Genomic DNA, 24,759 nt, shown 5'->3' with positions numbered 1-24,759 from the left:
CACTATTTGGGTCAGTACTAAAATTTCAAAAGTTTAAAAGCACAAAATTGATCAAATCAAGGTATAAAGACTAAATCTACAACTTTCACAAATTATAGGGACTAATGCAAAATTTAAACCATGTCAAAATTTTGAGTTTCGGTTCAGACCCGACCTTGAATTAAGTTGTTTTTCAAAATCGAATCAGACTGACTTGGGAAGAAATCGTAAACATATACTATTTTTAAAGGAGATAAAAGTTGACACCATTAGCCAACTAACTAACTATAAAAGATAAAATTGAATAGTTGAGTGATCATTTTATACATTTTTATAGTTTACTCAAAAATGGGTTTGGATGTGGCTAAAGCTAAACTAGACCTATTAATGTGCCAAACAATCCACCCAAATCGAACGTCTGTCTAAAATTTGAGAAGGTTTGAGCAAAAATATTAGACCTGAAAATGAGATTGGGTAAAAAAAATAGACCCGTTTAAAATATAAGCCAGGCTCAGGCTTGAACGTTCAAGGCTCAAGTTCGGCCCGACCCATTTTTAATACTTTATATTATGTTGTTTTTATATATCATGTAATTTAAAACACATTAAAAAATAGACATCTACTAAATATATAATACTACTCTAATATAAATATTAAAATAATATTAAGATGACTGTATAAAAACTTTCAAAAAATAAAAAATAAAAAATAAAATAAAAATATAGAGCCCTATGTGATAGCTTGAAGGTCAAGAGTGTTTACTACCTAGGTGTAACTTAGGTTCAAGTCACATTGGTTGTTTGAGCTTTGCCCTGTTATTTTAATTTACAAAAAAATATTTATTTTAAAAATTTTAAAATAATATGGACGTACTTTAAAATGGGTTGAGGTTAATCTTTTGTAAATATAAGCAGATTAAAGTAAAATTTTAAGTTCATATCTTAAACTGGATCGGACTTAAATAAGTATAAAATATGTTAATATTATATTTAAATCCAGCTTAAATCTGGCCGGACCCATGGTGCTAGGCTAATCCCTAGATCATAGGTCCAACAATTGAAGCCCATTACTCTCGGATACGATAAAACGGATCCTCCGCATCAGTCAACACAATTAGGCCTATAAATCCATTAATTTACAGTCAAGGGATTACTCAACTTTCAGCGAATCCTCGACCGCCATGAGCTCACTAGAGAAAAGAGAGGGAACGTGACCAGTAAATTACATCACGAACTGCAGTTTTTTTCTCTCTGGGTTTTTTTTCTTTCTGAAATTAATTTTCAATTCCGAAAACCTAATTTCGAACCAAAAATAGTTATATTTAAAGCCGTGCAAGAGTTACAAATTCAGAGTTAAAAGCTTTTCACAAATTTTGCAGTTGTGAAGAAGAAAAGAGGTTCAAGAAACAAGAAGTAAAAAGAAAGTGTAACAGTGGGAAAAACCCTAAAGCTTGAAAAAAAAGCTTGGGGTTTTTGTTTTTTTCTTTGTCTACAACAATGAGTCCCATTCAGAATTTCGAGCAACACTCTCGTCACCTCGTGGAACCTGACCTACGTATACCCTTTACTCTTTCTTACTCTTTTTCATTAAATTGATGGAATGATATACTATTTTTGTTGTGATTTTTGATTTTTTGTTTTTGTTTTTGAAAAAAAAAACAGCAATTCAAACGAGGTTACAAATGGTAATGGAGGTTAGGGACAGTTTAGAGATAGCTCACACAGCTGAGTACTTAAATTTCCTCAAATGTTACTTCCGTGCTTTCTCGGTGGTTCTCTTACAGGTTACGAGGCCTCAATATAGTGACAATCATGAGCATAAAGTGCGGAATGTTGTGGTGGAAATTCTCAATAGGCTTCCTCATAGTGAAGTTCTTAGACCATTTGTGCAAGACTTGTTAAAATTAGCCATGCAAGTGTTAACTAATGATAATGAAGAAAATGGGTTAATTTGTATTCGGATTATCTTTGATCTTCTTAGGAACTTTAGGCCTACTTTAGAAAATGAGGTTCAACCTTTTTTGGATTTTGTTTGCAAGATTTATCAGAACTTTAGGTTGACTGTTAGCCATTTCTTTGATAATGCTGCTGTGGGAATGGAAGTAGATGTGAAGCCTATGGATACTTCTTCTGTGGATCAAGGGATTACTTCGAGTGGATATGTTGGGAATTGGCAGATGAATCCCAGTGGGCGGTCATTCAAGATAGTTACAGAGAGTCCACTTGTAGTTATGTTTCTGTTTCAATTGTATAGCCGTCTAGTACAAACTAATATTCCTCATTTGTTACCATTGATGGTTGCGGCAATATCGGTTCCGGGACCTGAAAGGGTTCCTCCCCATTTGAAGACTCATTTCATCGAGTTAAAAGGTGCACAGGTTAAGGTGTGTGATTCGTTCTTTCATGCTCTCCATTTACTTGTTGTTTTGCTGCATAATAAAATGATTTTTACTGTACAACTTATTCTAGGAAATGCTCTTGAAGAGCATGATTGGGTTGCTTGAATCTTTGCATGCCTAAGAATATGCATGATATGTTTCTGAAGTGCTTTTGTTTTGAGTTTTTCCTTGAATCATATCAGTTTTATGAAGATAACTGAATTGAAAACTGAAATTTTCACGCTGTTTTGCTTAAGGATGTAAAAGGCTGTAGCCTTTTCAGAATCCTTTAAAGGACTGATCCTTGGAACTCACTGGGCTGGAAACATGTTAGAATACTTTTCTTGTGCACATCCTCTCAAAATTTCATTTTTGCTTGTATTAGATCTTTTCACTTGAGAGAAATCGGAAAAGTAACCTCTTTAGTTTTAGTATTATGAAGCACTTTAATTTCTCACTGCATGTACTCTATTTCTTTCGTGATTTTTTCTCTCCTCTATCGCAGACAGTTTCCTTTTTAACATATCTCTTGAAGAGCTTTGCTGATTATATAAGACCACATGAAGAAAGCATATGTAAAAGCATTGTGAATTTACTTGTTACATGTTCTGACTCTGTATCCATTAGAAAGGTGAGTTGTGTCTGAATTCTAATCTCCTTTTTTAAATTTTGGTTCTTCTGCTTTTAGTTTTGATGCATATTGTGTTGAATGCAGGAGTTGTTGGTAGCCTTGAAACATGTTTTGGGCACAGATTTCAAGAGGGGTTTATTTCCTTTGATCGACACGCTATTGGAAGAGAGGTAAAGGTTTTGTTCCCCCCCTTATCTATATTGTTACATCAAGATGAATCATTGAACTATGATAAAGATCTTATATTGTCAAACTTATTGTGTTAAGTGAGAGATCAAGGGATAGTCTCAATTCTCTATGTTTTTGACGTTATGTTATATGATAAACAATTAAATCCGCAAGTGGAAAAGAACAATTAAGCAGATTTCAACCTCAACAATGATTTTGGAATCAAATTAGTGGAAATTCAAGCATGTTTTATGTAACTCAGAATAAACCAGTGGCAAATTAAAACTTTATATTCAAAGAACTGCCTTGTGGTGATATCAGTTCCAGAAATCCTTGGATGATTCAACATATTTTACTAACACAATACAATCTTTAGTAGTTGTCAATTATCATTTCCAGCAGAGCTTGAAGGCTAAAAGAAGGATCTTTCTTTCTTGTATCTTTTATATATTTGAAGGACAAATTTGTTCCAGTAACAAATTTTGTCTCTTAGTCCCAAAATTCCGGGAGGACCCTGTACCTTAATCTATTGATCATCTTGGACCCTAAAATTTAGCTTGACTGTGTGATTGGGTGGACCTTTTAGTAACTTCCTTAAAGCTTTGTTTGGAACTTTGATGGATAAGTCTTCTGTTAGGTTAGGGTTGAGCAAGAAAAACAGAGAAACCAAAAACCAACCTGAACCGAGGTGTGGATAGTTTATGAAATGCAAGTTAGAAAACTGCAGTTACCTAAATCAAACTGAATTCTATTTTTTATTTATAATTAATTTAAATTTTTTATGATGTAAAAATAAATATTTTATATTTAAAATAGAAAATAACTAAAAAATTTTATATAATTTTTTCCTCAAAAAATGCCATTTAAGAGTCATGGATTATGTTGCATTTACTTGATTTTTTTTTTAGAAATATTTATGAAAAGGACTTTGACACATTACCACATAATGTCCAAAATCTATAAAACAAAGCTCATTTTGTCAAAATAAGTCCAAAAAACCAAAATCCAAAATTGGTATGGAAAAACTGAGAATCAAACTGAATTATCATGGGTGGTTCAAAAAATCCAAAAGACCCAATTGAACTGAACTCACCCCTATGTCTGGAATGCTTGGCTAGAAATAACAGTTCCTAGGATGTATCTTATGTTATTTAGTATTTCTTTTGCCTTTAAGCATGTGTGATTTACCAACTTGGCTGGAGCGTTTGGTTGTTCAACTTTAGCACTGATATCAATTTATAAATTTGCACAAAAATTGCATAGCTAAAATATTTTTTGCTCTGACCTGTGTATCAAATTCAAGTTACTGCAGACCCTTGCATTTGATATCTTCCTTCTATTTTACTTCAGGGTCCTAGTTGGAACTGGACGTGCTTGTTTTGAGACTTTGAGGCCATTAGCATATAGTCTGCTGGCAGAGATTGTTCATCATGTCAGAGGGGACCTCTCCCTCTCACAGGTATGGATATCAGATCAGGGTTTTATCTTTCTCTCCCCTTCCTCTTGTTATAGGTTTAAAGATTGTCATGGACCAAGTTGACTTTTTGTTCTGATGCTGATAAACTTTATTTGTTGCTGCAGTTGTCACGAATCATTTACTTGTTCTCAAAAAATATGCATGATGCTTCATTGTCACTTGGCATTCATACAACTTGTGCTCGTCTGATGTTAAATTTGGTGCCTTACCTAACTCTATTACTACTATATTTTCTTTGTGTCTTATTTCTGATGTGGTGAGATCATCTCATGTTTGCTGCTGACTATGCCACCGAATTTCCTTTTGAAATTTAGGTGGAACCAATTTTCGAGAAGGGGGTCGACCAGCCAACAATGGATGAAGCACGGGTTTTGTTGGTATGTGTTTGATGTAAGATTTCTGGTAGCTTTGCTTGAATTGATTGATTTGATGGGTTTTTCTCTTGCATCCTTGTTTTTCTTCAGGGGCGTATTTTGGATGCTTTTGTCGGGAAATTTAGTACTTTCAAGCATACAATTCCCCAGGTAAGTATGATTATTGAACTTTATAGTACCCAGCTTTAATCTAGAAAAATTGTTCCTGTAACTGATCATTTTTGTTTTAGTGCCTTTGCTATGATGTCCTAGGAAACTTCTTTACATCTTTGGGTTAACTAGCTACTGATAGCTGTCTGACTGTAAATGTTCATGTGCATGGTTTTCACTTTCTAACAGTTTGTCTTGTGGTTCTGATTTTCTCATCTGGGTTCTTTAAATGTGGCTTGTTACGTGCTTAAGCAATGAAAGAGGAGGTTTGTAATTTGAATCTTCTGTGCCCTAAACCATCTGAAAGGAAAAGTGTGCTATGACTTTGTAGTCTAATAAGTGCCATATTTTTTTCTTGCGCCCCATGAAGCTTTGGAAAGTTGGCAAAAGGACTCAGTTTTAGCTGATGGGCTATGACATTTTTCTGAGCTATAACGTTTAATTTTATTTGCTCAAATCAATTCGCTTTCTTATCCTCTTGTATAAGAATAATTTACAAGGACACGGGACATGTTAGGATAACATTCTGTTTTTCAGACTGCATTAAATTAAGATGGACCATTACATGCTTGTTTATGTATTTGGATAAAGGCCTTTATGCATCTATCTCTTATCTTACTATCTTAAGATATTATTCTTTGTTCAACTTGTATTTCCGAATGATTGATTGACCCTATTTGGCTTTTCCAAAATTTCTATAATTTTTGTTTCTCAAAAGACGATCGTGGATCATGTCGTGGGATCAACTTCATTTTTGGCTTTCCCTCTGGATTCTTTTTAAAACTTCTTTTAGGACTATGTGCTATATTAATGTATTTCTGTTGTCTATTCATAGTTGTTGAAGGAGGGTGAAGAGGGAAAAGATCGTCCTACACTGAGGTCAAAGCTTGAGCTTCCTGTTCAGGTTTTTTCAATAATTATTTGTATTTATTTTAGTTGCTCTAGTCTATTACTCTATTATTCAGTTGCTGACTGAGGCTCTACACGTATCTGTTATTTTGTTGATAATCAAGTAGGTCTTGTTCTCAATGTATTTATTTCACTTTTCCGCATGATATGAATGTAGACTTCCTTTTATCATGAATTGGTAAATGTAGGGCCTGTATAACTATCACTGTTATATATGTTTGGATGTTTGCCTCTGGGCTACTGTTTGAATTGAATATTCTATGCTGTAGCTAAGGAACTCAGGCTAGAGAATTCGATGTTCTTTCTATTAACCAACTATATAAGTCAAGATTTGAAGGTTAGGCCTATAATAAATCATGAGCTGTAGTTCTACATTTAGTATTCCCCCCCCCCCCCCAAAAAAAGTTCAGGGGTCAGATGTTCCTAAGAGAATGTGAAACTAGATTCATGTACCGACAGTAATCTGTCCAGCAAATGAATTTTGTAAGTTATAGCCTGTTTGATATTGCAAAATGACTTTGGTCTAGCATCTAGCTTCGAACTTCTATTTTGTGAGAATGTCTCCAAACTTTCTAGGATGTCTTGCGTCAGACTAAATTTTCTTGACATTATTTAGAAATTGAAATCTTATTGCACCTTTTAATTTACTACACCATGTCCGATTTTGATGTATCTGATGCTTGCAGGCAGTTCTGAATTTGCAAGTGCCAGTGGAGCATTCTAAGGAAGTGAGTGACTGTAAGAATCTAATTAAGACCTTGGTTGTGGGTAGGTTATCTCGTTTAATTTTTCATATAGTGTTAGAAGGTTATTTTGTTATGTTCCTAGAGGATATGATGCTACTCTGCTAGTATATATCTTCTCTTATTTTTATTCTTAACATGCCCTGATTCCCATCCAAAAGAAAAAAAAATGGAAATACCCTCTAATCCTTGGCTGGATGCATTCATAGGAATGAAGACCATCATATGGAGTATAACTCACTCGCATTTGCCTCGATCACAGGTTTTATTTTCTCCTGTTCTTTTTCTTTTTTATTCCTCATTTTCCTGAAAAGTTTGTTAAGCTTTCATCTTAAAACCGATTGAGAATAGGTGGAGGGGCCAACTATAATATAAGACCACAGGAAACCCTTTATTTAATGGATGTGGGATAACACCCTCACATTGTAGCTCAACAATGGCCTACACATGGATAGCATCACTGGGGATTGTCAACCTCACATGGGGTTAGGCAGGAACAACAAAATGCATCTGGGCTTTTATTCCACGTTAAGCATTCAACTTAAAACCAATTGGTAATAGGCCAAAGGTGCAACTTTAATATAAGACCACAGGAACCCGATGCTTAATAGATGTGGGATAACACCACTTCACAAAGTTGAATTGTATTATCTCATGTCATTATTTTCTACTATTTAGGGTTCGTCTTCTACTCATGGAACACACCAACAAGTTCTTGTCTCACCAACTTCCAACTTGCCAGCTCCTCAAGCGTTCAAAGGATTAAGAGAAGATGAGGTATAATACTAAGATGATTAGATCTAGGGTGGGCTTCTAGGCATGACTAAATCTTCTGGTTTTGATTTTGGCAGGTCTGGAAAGCTTCTGCTGTTTTAAAAAGTGGTGTACACTGCTTAGCACTCTTCAAGGAGAAAGATGAGGAGAGGGAAATGCTTCAACTATTTTCTCAAATTCTGGCAATTATGGAGGCACGGGATCTTATGGACATGTTCTCGTTGTGTATGCCAGAGCTTTTTGAATGCATGATTTCTAACAATCAACTGGTTCATATATTTTCTACTCTTCTGCAAACTCCCAAGGTTTACCGTCCATTTGCAGATGTTTTGGTTAATTTTCTTGTAAGCAGCAAACTTGATTCTTTGAAGCATCCGGATACCCCTCCAGCCAAACTGGTTTTGCATCTCTTTAGATTTATATTTGGGGCTGTAGCAAAAGCACCTGCAGATTTTGAACGTATTTTGCAGCCTCATGTGCCTGTAATCATGGAAGTTTGCATGAAAAATGCTACTGAAGTCGAGAAGCCTCTTGGCTATCTGCAACTTCTACGGACAATGTTTAAAGCACTTGCTGGATGCAAAATTGAGCTCCTATTGCGAGACTTAATTCCTATGCTGCAACCTTGCTTAAATATGCTCCTGACAATGCTTGAAGGTCCAACTGCTGAAGACATGAGGGACCTTTTGTTGGAGCTTTGCTTAACGTTGCCTGCACGCCTAAGCTCCTTGTTACCTCACCTTCCCCGGCTAATGAAATCTCTTGTATTGTGTCTTAAAGGAAGTGATGACCTTGTAAGCTTAGGTTTAAAAACTCTTGAGTTTTGGGTTGACAGTTTAAATCCAGATTTCCTGGAGCCCAGTATGGCTAATGTGATGTCAGATGTGATTTTAGCTCTATGGTCTCATTTGAGGCCTGCACCATATCCTTGGGGTGGGAAAGCATTGCAACTCCTTGGCAAATTAGGTGGTCGTAATAGACGTTTTCTCAAAGAGCCTCTAGCACTTGAGTGCAAGGAAAACCCAGAGCATGGGCTTCGCCTGATTCTTACATTTGAGCCCTCAACCCCATTTTTAGTTCCATTAGACCGATGCATAAATCTAGCTGTAGCTGCTATTATGCACAAAGATGATGGCATGGATTCTTTCTACAGAAAGCAGGCTTTAAAATTCCTTCGTGTTTGCTTATCATCCCAGCTTAACCTGCCAGGTAATGCTTCAGATGAAGGTTATACACCAAAGCACTTATTATCTTCTTTGGGTTCAAGTGTTGACTTGTCTTGGCGCAGGTCTGAGACGACAGATGCAAAGGTTAGACTCAAGAAATTATGCTATTCCCTTTTAATGCAGCTGCATATCACTGCTATTCCTACTAGTTTTATCTCATGCATTCTTGGGTGTTACATCTTTTTCCAAGATTTTTGGAGAGCTGTTTCAGGAAGTGCTATTATTATGTTTATCATTTAAACTATTGTCCTATTCGAAATAGCAATTGATATGAATATCCTTCTGCAGAGTGACTTGGGTGTAAAGACAAAGACCCAGCTTTTGGCTGAGAAGTCGGTTTTCAAGATTCTGTTAATGACCATCATTTCTGCCAGTGCAGAACCAGATCTGAGTGACCCCAAGGACGATTTCGTTGTCAACATTTGCCGTCATTTTGCTATGATATTTCATATTGATCAGTCATCAATGAATACTTCAACCGCATCTTCTTCTCTCAGTGGTCCAATGCTTTCATCAAATGTAAATACTAGTTCCAGGTCAAAAACTAGCAGTTCTTCTAATCTGAAAGAGCTGGACCCCTTAATCTTTTTGGATGCTTTAGTTGATGTGCTAGCAGATGAAAACAGGCTTCATGCAAAAGCTGCTCTTAGTGCTTTAAATGTGTTTGCTGAAACACTCCTGTTTCTTGCTCGTTCAAAACATGCCAACATGCTGATGTCCAGAGGAGGCCCAAGTACTCCTATGATTGTTTCTAGCCCCTCAATGAATCCTGTATACTCTCCACCTCCAAGTGTTCAGATCCCAGTTTTTGAGCAACTTCTGCCTCGGCTGCTGCATTGTTGCTATGGAAGTACATGGCAAGCACAAATGGGAGGTGTTATGGGCCTTGGTGCTTTAGTCGGAAAGGTCACTGTTGAGACTCTGTGCCTTTTTCAAGTTAGAGTTGTTCGGGGTCTGGTATATGTTCTTAAAAGGTTGCCTGTTTATTCTAGCAAAGAGCAGGAAGAGACAAGTCAGGTTCTTACGCAGGTTCTTCGAGTAGTAAATAATGTTGATGAAGCAAACAATGAACCACGTAGGCAAAGCTTTCTAGGAGTGGTTGATTTCCTTGCTTCAGAATTGTTCAATCCAAATGCATCTATTATTGTTAGAAAGAATGTGCAGTCTTGTTTGGCACTTTTAGCCAGTAGGACTGGCAGTGAGGTATCTGAGCTTCTTGAGCCTTTGCATCAATCAATGCTTCAGCCTCTTATAATGCGACCACTTCGAGCTAAGACTGTTGATCAGCAGGTAACCATGGTGTATAATCTTGTGAATATCTTCTTTGAATGTTTCCTCTTTCTAACTTTTTGAGTGGCTTATAGGTTGGAACGGTTACGGCTTTGAATTTCTGCTTGGCCTTAAGGCCCCCTCTTCTCAAGTTGACACCAGAATTGATTAATTTCCTCCAAGAGGCTCTGCAAATAGCTGAGGCTGATGAAACCGTTTGGGTGGTAAAGTTCATGAACCCAAAAGTGGCCACATCATTAAATAAGCTTCGAACAGCTTGCATTGAGCTACTTTGTACCACAATGGCATGGGCTGATTTCAAAACTCCTAACCATTCAGAATTACGTGCAAAGATCATTGCCATGTTTTTCAAGTCTTTGACCTGTAGAACTCCAGAAATTGTTGCTGTTGCTAAGGAGGGTTTACGACAGGTATGCCAAACTTCTATGGTATAGTTGTCTGTTGATAACTTGGGTTGCTATTTCTTTTATTTATTTTTAAATGGTTTGGGGGAATGCAATTCAATTTTGCCTTTTTGAACTGGGGGGTACATGCACTACAGTTTACACAAACTTCAGGTGCTTGGTTGTTATTTTAGTCAGTAACTATTTCTCCTTGTCATCTCTGTTCAGGTTATTAATCAACAGAGGATGCCCAAAGAGCTTCTACAGAGCAGCCTGAGGCCTATCCTTGTCAATTTAGCACACACCAAGAATCTCAGCATGCCTCTTCTGCAAGGTCTGGCACGCCTGCTTGAACTTTTATCTAATTGGTTTAATGTCACTTTGGGTGGAAAGTTGTTGGAGCACCTTAAGAAATGGTTGGAACCTGAAAAACTTGCTCAGAGTCAGAAATCATGGAAGGCTGGTGAAGAGCCAAAAATTGCTGCAGGTAATAGATTTTAAAATTTTTCTACTAGGATGAAATGAAACTTATTTATACACTTTGCATGTATAAAATTATTTATCTTGTTTATGCAGCTATCATTGAACTTTTTCATTTGCTTCCTCATGCTGCGTCAAAGTTTCTTGACGAACTTGTTACGTTGACAATTGATTTGGAGGGGGCTCTTCCTCCTGGCCAAGTATACAGTGAGATCAACAGTCCATATCGCCTTCCACTTACCAAATTCTTAAATAGATATGCAACTCTTGCTGTTGATTACTTTCTTGCTCGTTTAAGTGAGCCAAAATACTTCAGACGGTAAGGTTATGATTCTTGTTTTTGCTGTTAATATCAATCCACTCATGGTAGTTCAGTAACTGTTTTCCTTGCTCCATTTTATGGTATACATTCCAGATTTATGTACATAATACGTTCAGATGCTGGTCAACCTTTGAGAGATGAACTTGCAAAGTCACCCCAGAAGATACTCGCTAGTGCGTTTCCTGAATTTTTAAGCAAATCTGAAGCAGCAATGACTTCTGGGTCTTCAACTCCAGCTGCTGCGTTAGTGGGTGACGAAGGGCTTGGGACTTCTCAGGTTGATAGTTCTAATTTACCACCAGTAACCTCTACTGCAACTTTAGATGCTTATTTTCAGGGGCTTGCGCTAATTAAAACGTTGGTAAAGTTGATACCTGGCTGGCTTCAAAGTAATCGTCTTGTTTTTGATACACTGGTACTTGTTTGGAAGTCGCCTGCAAGAATATCTCGTCTACAGAATGAACAGGAGTTGAACCTTGTGCAAGTAAGTCCAATTTCACCATAGACACAAGCATATGACTCTTCATGTTACTTGGAAAGATTGACAAATAATTTCTGGACATGTTCATTCTCCTTCTATGCGTAAATTTTTATTCTTTTATTGATTATTCTAGCGTTAAATGTGTGCTTCTATTTTAGCTTTATGTATGTTAAGTGGCAAGTGCTATGTTGTAGTACTTTTTTATCTCAAAAACCATTCCAGAGACATTTTTTTCACTTCTATGTGTTTAAAAAATTGGCCACAGCTTTATACCATGCTTGTCTTTGGTCCATTGACACTTACATTTTATTTTTGAGGTTAATCCTATATCCTTAGGCACTCACAAATACAATTTTAAGCTTTCTTAAACACTTCATTTTGACCCCTGAAGAAGGAATCTGTCAGCTTGTATTTGGCATGGATCATGGATCTTTTTATTGTTCGGACATTGTTATTGGCTGAGGTGTTTTAAATTATGGCTTACTACAAATTTTTGTGATTTTTCTTGGAAAGATCTGCATTTTCTGTGGGTGCCAATGCGTATGTGGCACTTGATCTTTATTTGATAATAGTAATTTCTTAAATGCAGGTGAAAGAAAGCAAATGGCTTATCAAGTGCTTCTTGAATTATTTACGACATGACAAAAACGAAGTTAATGTTCTCTTTGATATCCTTTCGATCTTCTTGTTTCATAGTCGCATTGATTATACTTTTTTGAAGGAGTTCTACATTATTGAGGTATCTAATTAACTTTTTGAATATGCTTTTATAGTTTGGCACTATCTTCGTATGTTAAGTTTTCTTGGTTGTGTTTTTGATGATGTCGTAAGTGGCTTTCCTTGATTTCAGGTTGCCGAAGGTTACCCACCCAACATGAAGAGAGCACTTATGTCGCACTTTTTGAACCTTTTCCAATCAAAACAACTTGGTCATGATCATTTGGTGGTTGTGATGCAAATGCTCATTCTTCCGATGCTTGCTCATGCTTTCCAGAATGGCCAAAGTTGGGATGTTGTTGATCCTGGTATTATTAAAACAATTGTTGACAAGCTTCTGGACCCTCCAGAAGAGGTGGTCCTTCGCACCTATGTTTTTATTTAATTAATAATCCCTGTTTAGCAATTTCCTTTTTCATAATCAATATGATTATTGGTCCCCCCCCCCTTTTAATTTTAACACATTCTACTTCTCTATTCAAGGTTTCTGCTGAATATGATGAGCCTTTGAGGATAGAACTTCTGCAGCTTGCCACTTTGCTTCTTAAATATCTCCAGAGTGACCTTGTTCATCACAGAAAAGAACTAATCAAATTTGGCTGGAATCATCTCAAACGTGAAGATAGCGCCAGTAAGCAATGGGCGTTTGTGAATGTTTGTCACTTCTTGGAGGCCTATCAAGCCCCAGAAAAAATTATTCTTCAGGTACTTGTTTGTAGTGCAGTGTACTGGATTAGAGTATGAAGTACTAACCTGACTTCTTTTGGTGCTTGAGTTCTATTTCTTTCTTTTTTACATAATCACCGAACTGCTAATGCTGTCAAATAAATTGTAACATGTAGTTATTTTACATGACATCCACAGAATACTTGCAAGTTTAAGGTCACGTACATCACTATTGTTTATCATACTGGACCTTTTTTTTTCTTTATTAAATTAGCATTTACGAAAATATTCTGATATGGACTTAAAATGTAGGTTTTTGTTGCACTCCTTAGAACTTGCCAGCCAGAGAATAAAATGCTGGTCAAGCAGGCCCTTGATATTCTAATGCCAGCCCTACCGAGAAGGTTACCTCTCGGGGAATCTCGCATGCCAATCTGGATAAGATACACCAAGAAGATCTTGGTTGAGGAAGGTCATTCAATTCCTAATTTGATTCACATTTTCCAGCTCATTGCCCGCCATTCAGATCTATTCTATAGTTGCAGAGCACAATTTGTGCCTCAGATGGTGAATTCTCTCAGTCGTCTCGGGTTGCCATATAACACTACGGCTGAAAACAGGCGTCTCGCTATTGAACTTGCTGGATTGGTGGTTGGTTGGGAAAGAAAGCGGCAAAAGGAAATGAAAGTTGCTAGTGAAAGTGATGTCCCCGGTCAGATTGGTGATGGGTTCAATTCGGCTTCTACTAGTTCTGATCCTAAGCGTCCAGTTGAGAGTTCTACATTCCCTGAAGATCCTAGCAAAAGGGTTAAAGTTGAACCTGGTCTTCAACCCTTCTGTGTCATGTCACCTGGTGCTGCTTCATCAATTCCCAACATAGAAACCCCGGGATCTGCTGGACAACCAGATGAAGAATTTAAGCCAAATGCTGCTATGGAAGAGATGATTATCAATTTTCTTATACGAGTGAGGCTTTCTTTTAATATGTGCTTTTATCTTCAGCTTATTCTCTCTATGATACTTGGAAGTTTGGATTTCAAAGCTTCTTGATGGGCCCCTCAAATTTTTTCTGGTTTCTGCTTCCTGGAAATAATAAGTTGTTTGGTCCGATAAGTACTGTTCATTGGTTTCTTCCATGTGCGGATAACCATTTTAGCTTCACATGTACCTCAGGTTAAATTATAATTTAAATTAACTGTCGAGGTTTGAATCCATCTTCTGATTGAAAATTAGTTTCACAAATGTTCTTCAAGAATATATATTTACCAAATAAATGTCTAAATGTGCCAGGAATCTGGAAAGAAGAATTTGACATCCATCAAAATTTGGTGATGTGTAAAACTTTGCTTGTCATATGCTTATATGGTTCTAGTCCAAGCTGAATTTAGCAAAATGGCATCAATTTTGGTCTCGTTGCCAAGATTGCTATTCATCTTTTCTTTTTATTTGCTTGATATATATATTGCAACATATCTTTTATCCATCTGAAAATTGTGATTTGTTTAGTTCATTACACATGAATTTACTTAACATTATCTTAATAAACATTACGAATTTGGTCTGGAATAGGTTGCTTTAGTAATTGATCCTAAGGAAAAAGAAGCTAGTGCTATGTACAAACAAGCTTTAGAATTGCTTTCACAAGCTTTGGAAGTGTGGCCAACTGCCAATGTCAAGTTCAATTATTTGGAAAAGCTACTGAGCAGCGTTCAGCCATCTCAGTCCAAAGACCCTTCGACGGCTCTTTCTCAAGGCTTGGATGTCATGAATAAAATTTTGGAGAAACAGCCACAGTTGTTCATCAGAAACAATATCAATCAGATCTCCCAGGTATATTCCTGCTCTATATGCTCATTCCTTTGAGATACAGGCATTTTCTAACCTTGTCATTGACATTGCTGCTACATCACTGTCAGATTCTTGAACCTTGTTTCAAGTACAAAATGTTAGATGCTGGAAAGTCACTGTGCTCCTTGTTGAAAATGGTGTTCGTTGCTTTTCCTCTGGATGCGGGTAATACACCACCAGATGTAAAGCTTTTGTATCAGAAGGTGGATGAACTGATTCAGAAGCACATTGCTACTGTTACAGCTCCTCAGGCTTCTGGTGAAGATAACTCTGCTAATTCAATTAGCTTTGTACTCCTTGTCATCGATACATTGATAAAGCTGCAAAAGAACTTCATTGATCCATTCATCTTGGTCCGCATCCTTCAACGGCTTGCCCGTGATATGGGATCAACAGGTGGCTCCCACATGAGACAAGTATGTCATTTCCTAGTTTCATTTTAAGTTTTATCTAATTACAGATAGACACAGCATGCACGGGTTTAGAAATACTCACAACCTATGCATGCATGTGTGGTTTTGCAGTTTGATTTCTTTTGGGTTCAAATTTACTGGTTCACTCCCAGCTTTCTTTTTCTGCTGCTGATAATAAATAAACGTTAAATGAAACTAGTGGGCATGACTAATGTTAATTTGAAGTTTGACTTTGTCATGTCCTTACATATTTCTATAATGTATGTTTTTCTTCAATGGATTTTACTTCGATTTTCATGTGCCAGCAGTATTTGTGCTTGATTTGCTTCTGGTATCATGCCAACTTTAGAAATATTTTATCCCTTTGTTTCATTTGCATGAATTACCAATCACATACTCTACGTTTTAATTTTCTTTTGACATCTTGTTTGCTCAAGAACTTATACTCTTAAACCCATTTGCTTGATTAGTTGACTGAGATATCTTTTATATTTAGGGCCAGCGAACAGAGCCTGATTCTTCTGTCACTTCATCTCGTCAGAGTGATGATGTTGGAGCAGTCATCTCCAACCTAAAGTCTGTGTTGAAACTTATTAGTGAAAGGGTCATGCTTGTGCCAGAATGCAAGAGATCTGTAACTCAAATTTTGAATGCTTTGCTTTTGGAGAAGGGAACTGATGCTACTGTGCTTCTCTGTATCCTTGATGTGATAAAAGGTTGGATTGAAGATGACTTCAACAAGCAAGGCATGATAGGCACCTCTAACGCTTTTCTCACTCCTAAGGATATTGTTTCATTCCTCCAGAAGCTTTCACAGGTTGATAAGCAAAATTTCCAGGCCAGTGCCTTGCAAGAGTGGGACAGAAAATATCTACACCTTCTTTATGGCATTTGTTCCGATTCAAACAAGTAATTAGCTTGTATATTCTTCAGTTAGGTACATGTTTCATATTTTGCTTAGAATTTAATCGTATAATTTGATTCAATTTCAGATATCCAGCAGCTTTACGTCAAGAGGTGTTTCAGAAGGTGGAAAGGCAGTACATGCTTGGTCTCCGCGCAAAAGATCCTGAAGTTCGAATGAAATTCTTCTCCCTGTATCATGAGTCGCTTAGCAAGACTTTGTTCAATAGGTTGCAGTTTATCATCCAAATACAGGACTGGGAAGCTTTAAGCGATGTCTTCTGGCTCAAGCAGGGTCTTGATCTCCTTTTAGCAGTGTTAGTTGAGGATAAACCTATTACACTTGCTCCTAATTCTGCAAGGGTTCTGCCAGTTGTCGCTCCTGGTTCTGTTTCAGATAATTCTGGAATGCAGCATCAGGTCGCTGAAGTTCCAGAGGGTTCTGAGGAAGCTCCTTTGACCCTTGATAGCCTTGTTGTTAAACATGCACAATTTCTGAATGAAATGAGCAAGCTTCAGGTTCTTAATACTCTTTTTCTCTAATTTATTCCTTTATGCTATATTTGGTAGGAGTATTATTTTTTATGCATGTTTTAGCATATGAACTAGCAATAAACTAATTTAACTGGTAATATTTAGCCACTCCCATGACTCAATTTTAGCAAAGAGAATGAAAAATTTTCACATATTTTGAAGAGGTCTTATTTTCTACAAGAATTTTTACGCATTTTTCTAATTTCAAGTTTAAATTTGTACTAAATGTTCTTTATTTTATGTCTAACTAGTGTAATACATATGTAATAATTAAGCTTTTCTTTTTCATGTTATTATATTAGTAACCAAACGAGGCATTAATGTTCTTGGATCCTTGAGATATTGACAGGCATACAGTAATTTAGCTGTTTTCTTTAAGGCTCATGTCCCTTTGAAAAATTGTTAAAAACAACTGTCTATTAATAAATATCATATCCTTGTTAGTGTGTTGTCTATTCCTTCTGTTTGTGTTAGATTCCTGCCCTTGGTACTGGTTAAATACTGCAGTTGCATAAAGCTGAACAATCTGCAGTTTCTCTTTATATATAAATTATCCCATTTATGTTGACCACTTTCCTCTCATCTAGGTTGCTGATCTTGTTATTCCCTTGAGGGAGCTTGCTCATACAGATTCAAATGTTGCTTATCATTTATGGGTGTTGGTTTTTCCTATAGTATGGGTTACCTTACTCAAAGAAGAACAGGTCGCTCTAGCTAAACCAATGATAAGTCTCCTATCAAAAGATTATCATAAAAAGCAGCAAGCCAGCAGACCAAATGTTGTGCAAGCTCTATTGGAAGGGCTTCAACTGAGCCACCCTCAGCCTAGAATGCCCAGCGAACTCATTAAATATATAGGAAAAACATATAATGCATGGCATATTGCACTAGCTCTCCTGGAAAGTCATGTCATGTTATTTATGAATGAGACAAAGTGTTCAGAGTCTCTGGCTGAGCTTTACCGTTTGCTCAATGAAGAAGATATGAGGTGTGGATTATGGAAGAAAAGGTCAATCACTGCAGAAACCAAAGCTGGGCTTTCACTAGTTCAGCATGGTTACTGGCAGCGTGCGCAAAGCCTCTTTTACCAAGCAATGGTTAAGGCAACTCAAGGCACATATAACAACACTGTACCTAAAGCTGAAATGTGTCTTTGGGAAGAGCAATGGCTTTCCTGTGCCAGTCAACTTAGCCAGTGGGATGCGTTGGTGGAATTTGGAAAGAATATTGAAAATTATGAGATTCTGCTTGATAGCCTTTGGAAGTTACCTGACTGGGTCTATATGAAGGACTACGTAATCCCTAAAGCTCAAGTAGAAGAGACTCCAAAACTTCGTCTTATTCAAGCCTTTTTTGCCCTCCATGATAAAAATACAAATGGTGTAGGGGATGCAGAAAACATAATTGGAAAGGGTGTTGATCTTGCTTTAGAACAATGGTGGCAATTGCCTGAAATGTCGGTGCATGCTAGGGTTCCTCTTCTGCAGCAGTTTCAGCAATTAGTTGAAGTTCAAGAATCTGCCGGAATTCTTGTGGACATTGCCAATGGGAGCAAACTTTCTGGCAATTCTGTGGTTGGTGTGCATGGAAATCTTTATGCTGATCTCAAGGACATTCTTGAGACTTGGAGACTAAGAACTCCAAATGATTGGGATAATATGTCTGTCTGGTATGATTTACTTCAGTGGAGGAATGAAATGTATAATGCTGTTATAGATGCATTCAAAGAGTTTAGCACGACAAACCCACAACTGCATCATCTTGGTTTCCGCGATAAGGCATGGAATGTTAATAAGCTTGCTCGTATTGCTCGTAAGCAAGGCCTTTATGACGTATGTGTAACAATACTTGAAAAGATGTATGGCCATTCAACCATGGAAGTCCAGGTACTAAATGTCATGATATTAATGAACATGTTTCCACATCAATTGACTTTACATCTTTTCTTGGTCTTATTTAGGTACTAAAATTGTAGTAGTTTGTAGTTTGTCTTCTTTATATTAGCCACTACTGTATTAAAGGATCTTACATTTTCTTGAAGCCATTCAAAATTGATTTTTTTTATCTTACTTTTACGATTTTGATTAGTCTCTGTATCCAATGAGCATAAGCTAATAGTTTGCCAACTGCTGAGCATTGTATTGCTATTTTTCATCTAGTCATTCTGGTTTTTGTTAAACTAACTGATTTTTTCCTTTTTAAGAAGATGAAGGAGATGCTGTTAGTTGAAACTTTCTTACTGTTTTTTTTTTCTTTTGAATAAATGCAGGAGGCCTTTGTTAAGATTACAGAACAGGCAAAGGCATATCTTGAAATGAAGGGAGAACTTACTAGTGGCCTTAATTTGATCAACAGCACTAATCTTGAATATTTTCCTGTGAAACACCAGGCAGAAATTTTTCGCATTAAAGGGGACTTCTTATTAAAGTTAAATGACTCTGAAGGGGCTAATCTTGCATACTCCAATGCCATCTCCCTTTTCAAAAACCTGCCCAAAGGGTGGATAAGCTGGGGAAATTATTGTGACATGGTATTACTGTCTATACTTCAGTGATATAGATTTCAATATTTAACTATAGATAGCACTGACTTTTTGTTTCACTTATAGGCTTATAAAGATGGTCATGATGAGATTTGGTTAGAATATGCTGTTAGCTGCTTTCTTCAAGGAATTAAATTTGGTGTTTCTAATTCGAGAAGCCATCTAGCTCGTGTGCTATTTCTTCTTAGCTTTGATACTCCCAGTGAACCCGTCGGGAGATCATTTGATAAGTATTTGGACCAAATTCCCCACTGGGTCTGGCTTTCTTGGATTCCACAGCTCTTACTTTCATTGCAAAGGACGGAAGCACCTCATTGCAAACTTGTGCTTCTTAAAATTGCTACTGTTTATCCGCAGGTAAATGTTCATTTTTCTGATCGACACAATAAGCATATTATCTGTATGTTACATATTCCCTTCCACTTTTTTCTTGACTTCTTTCCATTTAAAATTCCAGGCTCTATATTACTGGCTCCGAACATATTTGCTTGAGCGCCGTGATGTTGCAAATAAATCAGAACTCGGCAGAATGACCATGGCTCAGCAAAGAATGCAACAGAATAGTGGAGGCAATTTACCACCAGACAATCAGGTTAATCAAGTAACTCAGTCTGGTAGTGGAATTGGGTCTCATGATGGCAGTAACTCTCATGGGCAAGACCCAGAGCGATCCAATGTAACGGAGAACAGTGTGCAGACGGGGAATGACCAACCTATGCAACAAAGTTCTTCAAGCATCAGTGATAGTGGCCAGTCTGCTATGAGGCGTAATGGTTCATTAGGTTTGGTTGCTTCTGCTGCCAGTGCTTTTGATGCTGCTAAGGATATAATGGAGACCCTAAGAAGCAAGCATGCTAATTTGGCTGGTGAACTTGAGGTGAGAATTGATTGAAGGAAAGGAGCATTTGGTTTCATGATTGTTTCACATGCATTATGAAAAATGATTGGCCATTTATATTATATAGACAGACCTTGAGGTTTTAACTATTATGTTTGCTCTATTTCCTGCACCATTCTGTAAATGTCAATTGAATAATGTAAATCAAAGGTTTTGCCTTTCTGCAGGTTCTCTTAACAGAAATCGGTTCAAGGTTTGTTACTCTGCCTGAGGAGAGGCTTCTGGCAGTGGTTAATGCACTGCTGCACCGCTGTTACAAGTACCCAACTGCTACTACAGCAGAAGTTCCTCAGTCTCTTAAGAAGGAGCTCTCTGGTGTTTGCCGGGCTTGCTTCTCTGCAGATGCTGTTAACAAGCATGTAGATTTTGTTAGGGACTACAAGCAGGATTTTGAGCGTGATCTAGATCCAGAAAGTACAACTACTTTTCCAGCCACTCTTTCTGAATTGACCGAGCGACTAAAACACTGGAAAAATATACTCCAGAGCAATGTTGAGGACAGGTTTCCAGGTGTCCTGAAGTTGGAGGAGGAAAGCAAGGTTTTGCGTGACTTCCACATGGTTGACGTGGAGATTCCGGGGCAGTATTTCAGTGATCAGGTAAAAAAAACCAGTGCTTGTATATTAGTTACTGTCCTCTTCTGTTGTATAAGACGGCAAATTGGCCAGAGATAGCCCTTGTAGTTCTCCGAACTATTTGAATGCAATCTATATTATCGAAGTTCCCTGAATTTTTCAAAATAATGCAGCGTAAGCACAAAAATTGACATGCAATTTTTCAATCAATTTTGTCCTTGTTCTAATTAAAATAATTTATCTCTGGACCACTAGGAAATTGCACCAGACCACACAGTTAAGTTAGACCGGGTTGGAGCTGATGTACCTATTGTTCGAAGGCATGGAAGCAGTTTTCGCCGCTTGACACTCATTGGCTCTGATGGTTCTCAACGGCATTTTATAGTCCAGACATCTTTGACGCCTAATGCTAGAAGTGATGAGAGGATATTGCAGCTCTTCCGTGTAATGAACCAAATGTTTGATAAACACAAGGAATCTAGGCGTCGTCATATATGCATCCACACTCCCATTATAATTCCTGTTTGGTCACAGGTTATTAGTCCTGCCTGTTAAAATCTCTAATTCATTGATTCTTTTATAGTTCAGTAGATATCATATTGGTATTTTTATGTAGCTTTGAATAACCTGCTCGGCTGTTAGCCGATTGTGCTATTCCTTTAATATTCCTACCAGGTATAAGAATAGTTGGTTCTTTTAACAGGTGCGCATGGTCGAAGATGATTTGATGTACAACACATTTCTAGAGGTATATGAGAACCACTGTGCAAGGAATGATCGAGAGCCGGATCTTCCTATTACCTATTTCAAGGAGCAGTTAAACCAAGCCATATCAGGACAAATTTCACCTGAAGCTGTTGTAGATCTCCGCCTCCAAGCTTATAACGATATAACGAAGAGTCTTGTAGCAGATGGTATCTTTTCCCAGTATATGTACAAGACCCTGCCCAGTGGCAATCATATGTGGGCTTTTAAGAAGCAATTTGCTATCCAGTTAGCTCTGTCAAGTTTCATGTCTTTCATGCTACAAATCGGTGGAAGGTCTCCAAATAAGATATTATTTGCAAAAAACACGGGGAAAATATTCCAAACAGATTTTCATCCTGCATATGATGTGAATGGAATGATTGAATTCAGTGAGCCGGTGCCTTTCCGTCTGACAAGGAACATGCAAGCATTCTTCTCTCATTTTGGTGTGGAAGGCCTTATTGTATCTGCAATGTGTGCTGCAGCGCAGGCTGTTGTCTCGCCCAAAGTAAGTTTTCTGAGCATTTGTGTCTAAACTAATCAAGAAAATAACCCTATTGACCATCATGTTCATTAAATTTGCAGCAAACTCAGCATTTGTGGTATCAGCTAGCCATGTTTTTCCGTGATGAGTTGCTTTCATGGTCTTGGAGAAGACCACTTGGGATGCCCCTTGCCCCTGCTGCCGGAGGGGGTAGTATGAACCCTACAGACTTCAAGCACAAGATTACTACCAATGTGGAGAATGTTATCGGCCGGATTAGCGGAATAGCACCACAGTGCTTTTCTGAAGAGGTAAAATTTTTTACACATTCTTCAATTAATTCTCTTCATATGTTTTCTCATCATCTGGCTTTAAAAAAACTGCATTATTTCTTGGTTCATTCAGGAGGAGAATGTAATGGACCCACCGCAGTCGGTGCAGAGGGGTGTTACTGAGTTAGTCGATGCCGCCTTACTACCTAGAAATTTATGCATGATGGATCCAACTTGGCATCCGTGGTTTTGAATTGATGCAAGTACATTCTTTCTGTTTTGGGAGTAAAATGTACATCCTTTCTGTTTTAGAAACTTAGAACTAGAAACAAAGAATCTATATTTGTAAAAATTAATTAGTTCAATTTCCGAGGAATTTTTGCGTTGCATCAATTTTTATTTATTCAATCACTTCGTTCGTGATCTTTTCTTTTTCCAGAAAGAACAAACAAATTGGGATGACAACAAAATGAATCCCAACATCCCCACCTCTACACCGAGATAGTTATCAATCATCGTCAACCTCATCTAGAGGAAACCGCAGGTGCTTTCCTTTCGGTGTTGGCAATCCCTTGAGTCGTATGATATCGGATGAATCCTCCTTCTCTGCACACTCTTCTTCAATCTTTTCATCACTGTTGTATACAAATCTAGTGTGTTTTCCTTGAAACATCTCTTCCATGCTCATCTTGCTTAAACCTTCACAAAGCTCATCAACCAATCCATCATCATCATCACCCATTTCTTCTGCATCTTCATGGTAATCATCTCCCATTTCTTCAATAGTTGTTTCCTCATCTTCATCATGGGTGCTTGCATTTACTTGGATTGACCAAACAGATGAATTATCATCATCAATGGATGATGATGATGATGATACCTTCTCTTTACCTGCACTACATTCATGGGTCACCATAGAGTAACAACATTCTGATGAATCCTCCGAGGTTTCCGATTTCTCAGAAAACTCTACCAGCAAAGACCTTGTTATCTCACTTTTCTCTGATTCAACACCTACTCCATCAAAGATGATACTCACCACCTATAATCAGCATTTTCAATCATATTCAATTCCAACTTTAGAATAAAAAAAAGAGGGTAAATTAGGTTTTAAAGTTTACCTCAGAAATCCTCAAATTTTCCTCAACAACAGGAAGAGCCATCACTATTGAGCCTTCAACTTGTGGTGTATTTGCAGGAGTAGGAGCTACAAGTCCCATTGGAGAAACCACACAGCTTTGACCCCGAAGAAAATGACAGCTCCCTGACGGAACATTCGAAACCTCAGGTTCTTCTTCTTCGACCTTTTGCAACAGAGTCTTGACTTGACTCCTTAGTAATGCCTCACCAGAACCAGGGGTCATCATCTTCATCATTTTATTGGCTCTCCATTGCTTAGATGTTTCAGACAATGGTGTCCCCATCGCAAGCCCGATGATAGGCGAATCGTTCCTTACATCGATAAGGGCAGACCTTTCTTGTTGCTGCTGCTTTTCATTTCTTGTTTTCAAGATACTCTTCTTCTCCGATTCTTCGTCTTTTTGGAACAGAGTCTTGACCTGACCCCTTAGTAATGCCTCACCAGAACCAGGAGTCATCATCATCATTTTCTTGGGTCTCCATTGCTTAGATGTATTTGACGATGGCGTCCCCATCGCAAGCCCAACAATAGGAGAATCATTCGTTATATCAATAAGGGCAGACCTTTCTTCTTGTTTCTCCTTTCCATTTCTTGTTTGCAACACACTCTTCTTCTCAGATTCTTCTAAAAAAAATCAAGAACAACGAAAGAAAAGAGATAAAAATGATCAAACCGAGTTTTTCATAAATCATTGGTATTTTAAAAAGGTGAAAAAATCGACTCACTGGCAACAGAGATACTGTTGTTCAAAGCAGCCAAAGTCTGTGACCTGGTGACTCTTCTTGTAGATGAACAAGGTGTCTCCATTGAAAACCGATCAGTGAGTCGAGAAAGTTGCCGGGAAATCAGACTTTTGTTGCCTGAAGACAGCCTTCTTTTCGATGACGGAGGGAAGCTTTTCAAACTTGAAACTTTTTAATGAAATCAATGGAAAAAGAAAATCTCCGAACAGGGAATGAAAAATATGATGCTTTTCTGAAAAGCCGAAGAATTGGAGGGCACCTTATATTGAAATTTAAACGGTAAATACGAAATCCGACCGTTGGATCCTATATTTAAAAAAAAAAGAAACTAGCCGTTGGAGGGTATAAGGTGCCTATAATTTGATAATGGGTAGGATCATCTCATTTGTATGTGGGCTGATTTATGCATATTAGGGCATGAAAATTGGGCTTCTATTTGAAACTAGTATCTTTCCCTATCCAAATTTTATAACAATATCGGATAAACTACATCCAATGTCACTAAATTAGTA

The 24,759-nt window shown here is 37.5% G+C and overlaps 2 protein-coding genes across 3 annotated transcripts; one reads left to right on the top strand and one right to left on the bottom strand.

Annotated features, from left to right (window-relative positions):
• The first annotated feature begins 1,135 nt into the window (after positions 1 to 1,135).
• LOC107909450 (transformation/transcription domain-associated protein) lies at positions 1,136 to 22,752 on the top strand. Its single transcript, XM_016836964.2, has 35 exons — positions 1,136 to 1,533; positions 1,641 to 2,362; positions 2,862 to 2,987; positions 3,072 to 3,157; positions 4,506 to 4,614; positions 4,737 to 4,832; positions 4,947 to 5,009; positions 5,097 to 5,156; positions 5,992 to 6,060; positions 6,752 to 6,833; positions 7,018 to 7,070; positions 7,487 to 7,585; positions 7,660 to 8,892; positions 9,097 to 10,098; positions 10,173 to 10,508; positions 10,710 to 10,968; positions 11,058 to 11,280; positions 11,377 to 11,767; positions 12,354 to 12,503; positions 12,615 to 12,836; positions 12,965 to 13,186; positions 13,460 to 14,113; positions 14,717 to 14,977; positions 15,064 to 15,411; positions 15,905 to 16,317; positions 16,401 to 16,830; positions 17,433 to 18,731; positions 19,115 to 19,375; positions 19,454 to 19,744; positions 19,845 to 20,264; positions 20,453 to 20,884; positions 21,116 to 21,394; positions 21,564 to 22,115; positions 22,193 to 22,402; positions 22,497 to 22,752. The coding sequence occupies exons 1-35, from the start codon at positions 1,476 to 1,478 to the stop codon at positions 22,614 to 22,616; spliced, it is 11,631 nt and encodes a 3,876-aa protein (XP_016692453.1). The 5' UTR covers positions 1,136 to 1,475; the 3' UTR covers positions 22,617 to 22,752.
• On the bottom strand, positions 22,729 to 24,532 carry LOC107909451 (uncharacterized). Of its 2 annotated transcripts, none has more exons than XM_016836965.2 (3): positions 24,230 to 24,532; positions 23,485 to 24,128; positions 22,729 to 23,405 (listed from the first exon to the last, which is right to left on the bottom strand). In XM_016836965.2, the coding sequence occupies exons 1-3, from the start codon at positions 24,309 to 24,311 to the stop codon at positions 22,872 to 22,874; spliced, it is 1,260 nt and encodes a 419-aa protein (XP_016692454.1). In that variant the 5' UTR covers positions 24,312 to 24,532; the 3' UTR covers positions 22,729 to 22,871. The 2 variants fall into 2 exon arrangements, with proteins under 2 accessions (XP_016692454.1, XP_016692455.1); XM_016836966.2 differs by having other exon boundaries at positions 23,485 to 24,125; positions 24,230 to 24,530.
• Positions 24,533 to 24,759: the final 227 nt, after the last annotated feature.

The sequence above is a fragment of the Gossypium hirsutum genome, chromosome D03 (assembly GCF_007990345.1).
Source record: "Gossypium hirsutum isolate 1008001.06 chromosome D03, Gossypium_hirsutum_v2.1, whole genome shotgun sequence".
NCBI classification, from domain to species: domain Eukaryota; kingdom Viridiplantae; phylum Streptophyta; class Magnoliopsida; order Malvales; family Malvaceae; genus Gossypium; species Gossypium hirsutum.
Note: the sequence above shows the minus strand (reverse complement) of the source record. Positions and strands in the feature narration are given on the sequence as shown.